Source organism: Lipotes vexillifer, unplaced genomic scaffold (genome assembly GCF_000442215.2).
Source record: "Lipotes vexillifer unplaced genomic scaffold, Lipotes_vexillifer_v1.1 scaffold591, whole genome shotgun sequence".
NCBI lineage: Eukaryota > Metazoa > Chordata > Mammalia > Artiodactyla > Lipotidae > Lipotes > Lipotes vexillifer.
The window spans coordinates 5,223,459-5,231,681 of record NW_006791954.1 but is presented as its reverse complement, the minus strand read 5'-3'; the positions used below and the strand labels follow the sequence as shown (position 1 = coordinate 5,231,681).

Sequence of the window (8,223 nt, the reverse complement as noted above, 5' to 3'; positions counted from 1 at the left end):
GACGGGGGAGGAGAGGAGGAGGGGCGGGGAGGAGAGGGGTCCATTTGGAGCATCAGCGAAGTGACAGATGCTGGCCCCTCTGGTCACCTCAGCTGGAACTTGACTCAGGATCCCTCTCCTGTCCTCAGCCTATCCCTGTGGGCCCTGCATTCCTCTGTGTACCTCTGCCCGCCAATCCCTAGAGCCCGCAGGCTCGCACATGGGGTCTGTGAGAGGGACCGCACAGGGCAGCGATGAAAAGTGGATTCTCAAACTGAGAGCAGGGAGCCGGCCGCCTGCGGGCAGCAGAGAAGTCCAGCGGAGGGTGGAGTTGGCCTGAGCCTCTCAGAGTGCAGGTGGAGGCCTGGCAGATGTGATGCGAGTTTGCTCCTTTCGGTTTTCTCCTGGAGGGTAGAGATGAACCTGTAATCCAAGTGTTAAAACCATGGCCCGGGGCAAAACACCATTCATTCTGAATCATCTCTTTTGTTGCATTAAAAACAAAACAAAACAAAAAAATAGAGAGAAAAGGAAATCCCCAAACCAGCCACGTGGAGGTGTGCAGGTGGCTGTGTTTGTCAGGAAGGCAGAAGGATTTGGCTTCCCTTTAGGGGAGGAGACATGGTCCCACAACACCCTGGGAGGGATATATAAGGAGCCTGGGGCTGGGGGTGACAGGTGCAGACCTCGGGTTTCAGCCCAGCTCACGCCTCCTGCCAGCTTTGCTTGTGCTGCTGAGAGCTCAGGGCTGCTGCCCGACCATGAGCACCACATTTCTGCAGACTTCTTTCTCCACCTTTGGGGGTGGCTCGACCTGGGGGGGTTCCCTCATGGCTGGGGGGGGGGGCTTTGGTGGGGGGAGTCTCTATGGGGGAGGGGGGAGCCGCAGTATCTCAACTGCTTCCGTCAGGTTTGTCTCCTCGGGGTCAGCAGGGGGCTATGGGGGTGGCTTCAGTGGAGGGGCTGGTAGTGGTTTGGGTGGAGGCTTTGGTGGAGGCTTTGGTGGTGGCTTTGGTGACTTCGGCGGTGGCGGCCTCCTCTCTGGCAACGAGAAGCTCACCATGCAGAACCTCAACGACCGCCTGGCCTCCTACCTGGAGAAGGTGCGCGCCCTGGAGGAGGCCAACGCTGACCTGGAGGTGAAGATCCGCGACTGGTACCAGAAGCAGAGCCCGACCAGGCCGGAGCACGACTACAGCCCCTACTTCAAGACCATCGAAGAACTCCGAGACAAGGTGAGTCCTCGGGTGTCAGGGAGAGGGGAGCAGGTGGCTGGTGCCAGCTGCCTGGGGGAAATCCTTGCCTCCCCAGGTAATGATGTGTAACCTCGGCAAACTTGGAGCATGGGGAGTGCGTTCCAGGTGTGGATGCCCGCAAACATCCACTCAACCTGGCAGTGCTGGGGATCCTGGCACGCTGGTCTCGACCAGTAGGGGCCGAGGTGGGAGCAGTGTTCACACCCTGCAGGGCTCTGCCTAGAGCGTTCCTTTGGTTCTTTTGCAAGAACGGAGGTGTAGAGATGAACCTCAGGTTCTAGGAGTCCAGAACGCCAGGACTGCCTGCCTCACCCTTCGAATGTCTTGGGTGGCAAAAGCACTGTTGGACCTTAGGAGACCTGGAACTGGGTATGGGCTCTCGCAGCCACTCACTCACCCTTCACTCACCTGCACGAGTTTCTGCAGCCGCCCTCCAGTTTCCCCTGACTGGAATGTTCTGTAGATGCATGGCTGTGTTAAGGTGTGCAGGAGGCCAGCGACCATGAGTTGTCTACAGGGGAGGCTGGTGGAGTACCCCCCACGAGGGCACCCTCTCCAGGCCAGGCAGTTTCCACAGGGGGTTCTCTGCAACCCTGGCTCCTTGGTCTTTCATGTTCTGGAGACGAGGAGGGTGGCTTGGGACAGACCAAGTGGTGGCCTGGACTCTGCCCCGGGGCCCTACAGGCTTCCGTTGTTGGTGTCAGAGGGGAGACGTTTAGTGAGGGGTCCCGCCTGGGGTGCAGGGCAGGGAGAGCAGCAGGGAAGAGAGAGGGGTCCTCTAGACACCAGCTCCCTGTATCCTGCAGATCCTGGCGGCCACCATCGACAACTCCCGGGTTATCCTGGAGATTGACAACTCCAGGCTGGCTGCGGATGACTTCAGACTCAAGTATGTTCCCTCTGCCCCCTCTCCCAACTCAAGGGGCCCAGACCCCTCACCCTTCCTCACTTGGGTTCCCTCTTCCTTTCCAGGTACGAGAACGAGCTGGCCCTGCGCCAGAGCATGGAGGCCAACATCAACGGCCTGCACAGGGTGCTGGATGAGCCGACCCTGACCAGAGCCGACCTGGAGCTGCAGACTGAGAGCCTGAACGAGGAGCTGGCTTACCTCCGGAAGAACCACGAGGAAGTGAGAGCCAGGCAGTGGCTGGGGCCTCTGGGAGGCAGAGTGGGGCCTCTGGGGCCATCTCATAGTTGGGGGAAGGGCTTCGTGGTTCAGATATGCACGCCCCCCAACACAGGGGTCCCCATGGAGAGGAAGGGGCACTGTTGACCCAGACCCCTTTTCTCCTCTGATCCATAGCCAGGCCAGGTGGCCAGGGGGCACTGCTGTCCTGATTTGCTTCATGAACTCACACAAAGGTCCTACTGTCTTGAGGTCCTCCCTCGGCAGGACCTAGAGAGGAGGAGGGACCCTTCGTGCTGAGGGGCTCGTGCGATCAAAGGTCTTCATGTGCACTGGGAAACAGGGGCCCGGGGTGGGTATGGGGCAGAGCCAACGTCACGTCGTGAGTTAGGGATGGAGCCGGGATTGGCACGTGGGACCCCAGACTCGGCTCTGGCTTCCGCCCTCTGTCTCTGAATAGGCCCCACCCACCCTGCAGGAGATGAAGGAGCTCAGCAACCAGCTGGCCGGCCAGGTCAACGTGGAGATGGACGCAGCACCGGGCGTGGACCCGACCCGCGTGCGGGCAGAGATGAGGGAGCAGTACGAGGCCATGGCGAGAAGAACCGCCGGGATGCCGAGGCCTGGCTCTTCAGCAAGGTGGGCCTGACCTGCCAGCCCCGCTCCAGCTCCCTGAGCTCCTGGGAGGCCCGTGGAGCTCACTTGTCTTGTGCGTGACCTACAGACAGAGGAGCTGAATAAGGAGGTGGCCTCCAACACAGAGATGATCCAGACCAGCAAGACGGAGATCGTAGACCTGAGACGCACGGTGCAGGGGCTGGAGATGGAGCTGCAGTCCCAGCTCAGTAAGGTCTGGCTCCCACCCCACCCACCCCAGCCTCTCCCACCCTCCATGGCTGTGTAAGCCTTGGTGTTCCCGAGCTCCCTTTGGGGCTGTTCCTTGCCATCCATTCAGCCCCTCTCCCCAGGCCCTCGGCGGTTTCCTGTCTAGCCTGATGTGATGTCTGTTGGTCTGCTGCCCCACCAGAAAGCCGGGCTGGAGAGCACGCTGGCGGAGACCGAGTGCCGCTACGCCCTGCAGCTGCAGCAGATCCAGGGCTTCATCAGCAGCATCGAGGCCCAGCTGAGCGAGCTCCGCAGTGAGATGGAGTGCCAGAACCAGGAGTACAAGATGCTGCTGGACATCAAGACGCGGCTGAAGCGGGAGATCGCCACCTACCGCAGCCTGCTGGAGGGCCAGGACGCCAGGCACGGGCTCGGGTGCAGGGGGCAGCGAGGGAGGGGCCAGTTGTGGTTGAGGGGGTACAGTCATCTTAAGTGCAGCATCTACAGTGAAAAGAGAACAGAACAAGGAATAAGAGGTTCTGGACTCTGCGCTCCAGTCTTTGGCCGTTACCTTGGGCAGGTGATGTCACCTCTCTGGACCTGTGTGCCTTCTGTCAATGATAGCAGTTGGGCTCGTGGTCTTGGATTTAATGCTGGTTCCATTCCCAACGTGAAATAGATGGGGTGTTATCATAGATCAGAATCTGTGTGCTTGGGGGTGGCTCTCAGGATGTCCCAGGCTTTAGAGAAGTCAGATGTGGGAGTGAGGGTGGTATGAGGGCTGGAGGGGACGGCTTAGCTGTCTCCCGGGGCCTCCTGTAGGCAGACCTGAGCTTTTGTCCGTTGTTTACATCTGCTGCCCCCTCTCTTTCAGGATGGCTAGCATTGGTACCAGAGAAGGTAAGAGGCTTCACTCTTCTTTCTTTTTTTTTCTGGCCACACTGGGTGGCATGCGGGATCTTAGTTCCCCGACCAGGGATTGAACCCGTGCCCCCTGCAGTGGAAGTGTGGAGACTTAACCACTGAACCGCCAGAGAAGTCCAAGAGACTTAACTCTTCCTGAGTTGAGGGGAGAGGGAAGCTATTGAAGCCACAATTCTTCTTGGAATGGGGAGGAAGATGAAAGAGGCCAAGCATCCCAGTAGGGTGGGGACATGCCCATTCCAGTAGGTACCTCTTCCCCAGTGGGACCCCTCTATCAGCCCCAGGTAGGGTTGGGATTGAAGATTTACTGAGAACCTTCCAGGATGAGTAAGCTTTGTCCAGGGTATAGCCCCCCCCGGCTCCCCCTCCCCCGCCTCCCCCATCCACCCGCCGCCCCACCTTCATGCACTTATGGTGAGATGGCCATGATTAACTTCTGTTTATGTACAGCTTAAAAGCCCTGACATTCTTGCTCACTGCAGAGCATACCTGCCGCTGCCGCCGCCAATCTCTTTGATGAGTGATTCAGCACCAGTCCTCCTGGCAGCTCTGGGAGGACTGGCCAATGGCCATTATCAGGGGTGCTGTGCAGTTCTCCCAGAGCTCAGCCAAGGTCCTGGCCCCTTGGGAGGGAGGACAGGGAGAGTCTCCCACTCTAAAGCTTGCCTCTTCTTTCTACAGCCTCCCTGGGAGGTGGTGGCAGCGGCAAAGTCCTCATCAACGTTGAGGAGTCAGTGGATGGGAAGGGGGTTTCTTCTCGAAAGAGAGACATCTAAGTGCCCAGAGCAGGAGAGACACCCCCGTCATCCCCACCCTCCCCAGGCTGAGTGGACAGCTGGCCGCAGGGACCAGAAAAGCAAACTCGGGCTTCCCTCGTGGCACAGTGGTTAAGAATCCACCTGCCAGTGCAGGGGACACGGGTTCGAGCCCTGGTCCAGGAAGATCCCACATGCCGTGGAGCAACTAAGCCCGCGAGCCACAACTACCGAAGCCCGCGCGCCTAGAGCCTGTGCTCCGCAACAAGAGAAGCCACTGCAGTCAGAAGCCCTCGCACTGCAACCAAGAGCAGCCCCCACTCACCGCAACTAGAGAAAGCCCGCGAGCAGCAATGAAGACCCAACACAGCCAAAAATAAATAAATAAATAAATAAATAAATAAATAAAAGCAAACTCCAGGCACTGCCTTCAGAGGGTCCAGCTCGAGGGGTCCCTCATCTCCTAGTTGGGTGCTTCACATGCTTTCCCAGACCCCGTTTCAGCTTTCTCACCTCCCTTACAGCAGGGAGGTGCAAAAAGCAGCTGTATTGTGTAACAAGCTCATGGTTTGTACCATGTCCATGCAATAAAGAATTGCTTTTCCTTTTGCAAATATCTCTTGGTAGTATGTCTAGTTTTTCTTGTTGGCGGCCTCTGAGGAAGCCCAGGGCCCACACGCTGCCATCTCCCCGACTTTGAACTCGTCCCTGCGCGGTCACCCTTCGGGTTATACCTGGGGCGCCTGGGACAAATCAGGTGGCTCAGACGACTTGCTGTCTTGCTTACCCCATTTAGTGATCACAGAAGCAGGAGGCGGGGTTCCTTAGAGCAGTGTGTTGTACTTAGCACAGGGCTGGACACATGGACTAATCACTCACTGGTTGGTTGACTGAATCGATGGCTCTGGTTCACCACTGTATGGTTGGCACTGTGCTAGGCACACCCACCTATGGGTCTCATTTAACCAACTGCTGGTGGTCAGGATTTATTATTCCATCTTAGAGATGAGGGAACTTAGAGAAGCTTACAGATGAGGAGGTCAGGCTGATGACTTGCCCAGAGGCCTCGTGGATGGGTAGTAAGTAGCAGGGCTGGGGCTGGGCCCCACACCTGTATGACTCCAAGACCAGGGCTTGTTCTGGGACCCCAGGCCCTTGTTCTTCACAGCTCATTGACAGGACCTTCCTCCTTGCTTCTGCTCCTCACCATATATACCCCCTGAACCTCCCCTCTTTTCCAGCCAGGCACACCTGACCTCCAGAGCGGCTGAGCCAGTTCCCCTCTCTGCCCCCCTGCAAAGCTGGCCCCCATGCCCCCCGAAGCTGCCATCTCCCCACAAAGCACTGAAAGTGCCCAGAGGGAAAAACACCAGCTCCAGGAAGTCCTCCCTGATTTCTCCAAGCTTAAGTCCAAAGCAACACCAACCCCTACTTGCCCTTCTCTGTCTAAATCCTGTTCCTGCTCTCCAGTCACCAGTCTCCACCTGAGGGCTCATTAGAGCAGCGGTCTCCACGCACACCTGATTTGTCACTTCTGGTTTGGGGCTGTTTCCTTTGGGATTCATAGCTCCTGATAGAGGGCGGGGAATGAGGAAGTGGAGAACTCTGGGTGCTATGGCTGGGCTGGGCTCGGCTGAGGATTGCAGGGAGAGGGAGAACTGGTTTCTTTGTTCTGCTGGGAAGAGCAGGTAGGAGGTGCCGCTGTTCTCCTTAGAATCAGATCATTTGGGAGGAGGGCCAGGCCCTCTGAGAGGGAGCCCGTAGGTCTCGCTGGGTACAACTCCTCACCCAGCAGCCGTGGCTGGAGAGAAGGTGGCATCTGTTCTTTCTGGGGGAGATTTAATCTAGAATGTGTCTCCTGAGTACACACTTTGAGGCCAGATTTCCCTGGGGCCGGAGGAAGGAAACGGAATTTATTAAGTGTCTGCACACTGCCAGGCTCTGAGCAGGACATTCAATGGATGGCATCTCATTTATCCTCCAGACAGCTTTTGAAGCTGGGGGGTCAGACTTCAGAGGCAGTTTTCAGAAGAGGAAACTGAGGGCCAGGGAAGCTCAGTCACTTGAATGAAGCCATAAACTAGGAAATAGTGAAACTGGGTTTGGGACGGTCTCTCTGATTCCAGACCTTTGCTTTTTCCCTGGATGCCATAAGGGTGACAGAAGCTGGCAACACCTTCCTTAGAGGGTGTGATGGTCTGAAACCCATTTCTTAACCTCTAGGGGCAGCCTGTTCAAGTGTCACACAGCCATTACAGTCAGAAAGATTGTCGTCACATGCCATCTTGGTCTCCCACACTGTGGTTCAAGCCCAGAGCACCAGGTTCCACGTCCCCAACATCCTGGGCTCAGCCAGGCTCCTTTTGGGAGCTCTCCGACCCCACTGTGGCCAGGCTGCTGCTCGTGCCTCGCCGACTTCCGGGCCTCTGTTGAGAGGCCTCAGGCCTTCTAAACAGCCACCGAAGAGTCTTCTTTGCTTGCAAAAATAACCACATCTGCAAAGGTGCAGGGTGGCATGGGGGCTCAGCCCTCATCCAGTGAGCCTTCTCTCCGGGCCAGACCCTGAGCTGTGGGGGTGGGAAGGGGAGGCTGCTTCTATCTCCCCTGAGCTCCCATTTCTGCTCTGCTGGGATTCAGGGACAGGCTATCAGAGAAGCCCTTGGAACTTGCCAAGTCCTGTCCCCTGTCTGACCGTGGAGTGAGAAGCTCACACCTAGGGATAGCTCATGCCTGGCTGAGCCCTTAAATCATCTTCGGGGGCAGAGACAGCCCGCTTCCTGCCCCTGGATGGAGGTGGGGCTGGGTTTCTAGCCAATCCGGGAAGCAGGCAGCAGGCCTCTCTCCTCCCCACAGAGACGGCAGCTTTGGGACTAGGGATTAGGGCCCAGGGGTGTGTGCTGTGTTCAGGCTGGCTTTCCCAGAGCAGGCGTGGGGCATGCCCACCCCTCTCTCCCTGAGGACTTTGGTCCCTGTTTTCCTCCGGGTCTCAGTTTCCACATCTTTAAATGGAGGTGTCTGACTGGACGAGCTGATCTCGAGGTTGTCTATGGGCTGCTCTGCGTTCTGGAACCTCAGAAGGGAGCCTGGCCTGTGACAGCAGGGGCTGTGTCTGCTCCCTGCACTGCTGAGTCCTCAGAGGGGTAGCTCAATAAATAGCTGTTGCACGAATGCATGAACTTTCTTCTCTTTTGCTCTTTCTTGCCTTAGACATGGCTCTGGACATTCGCTCATGTCTTGGGCATGTGCCCACCTGGGGGTCACCTGTCCCTCCGTGGGCAGCTGGCGACACGAAGGGAAATAAGGAGGTGGCAGCTTTTCCCATGAGATTTGCAGCTGGGGTGACCCCACTTGATACCAT

At 57.5% G+C, this 8,223-nt stretch overlaps 1 protein-coding gene across 1 annotated transcript; it reads left to right on the top strand.

The window, feature by feature from the left end:
* Positions 1-740: 740 nt before the first annotated feature.
* Positions 741-4,886, top strand: KRT15 (keratin 15). Its single transcript, XM_007465216.1, is given in 9 exon segments — positions 741-1,214; positions 2,042-2,124; positions 2,208-2,364; positions 2,840-2,954; positions 2,957-3,000; positions 3,086-3,211; positions 3,389-3,609; positions 4,061-4,086; positions 4,792-4,886. Coding segments are annotated over 9 exon segments (1,341 nt in total).
* The last annotated feature ends 3,337 nt before the right edge of the window (positions 4,887-8,223 follow it).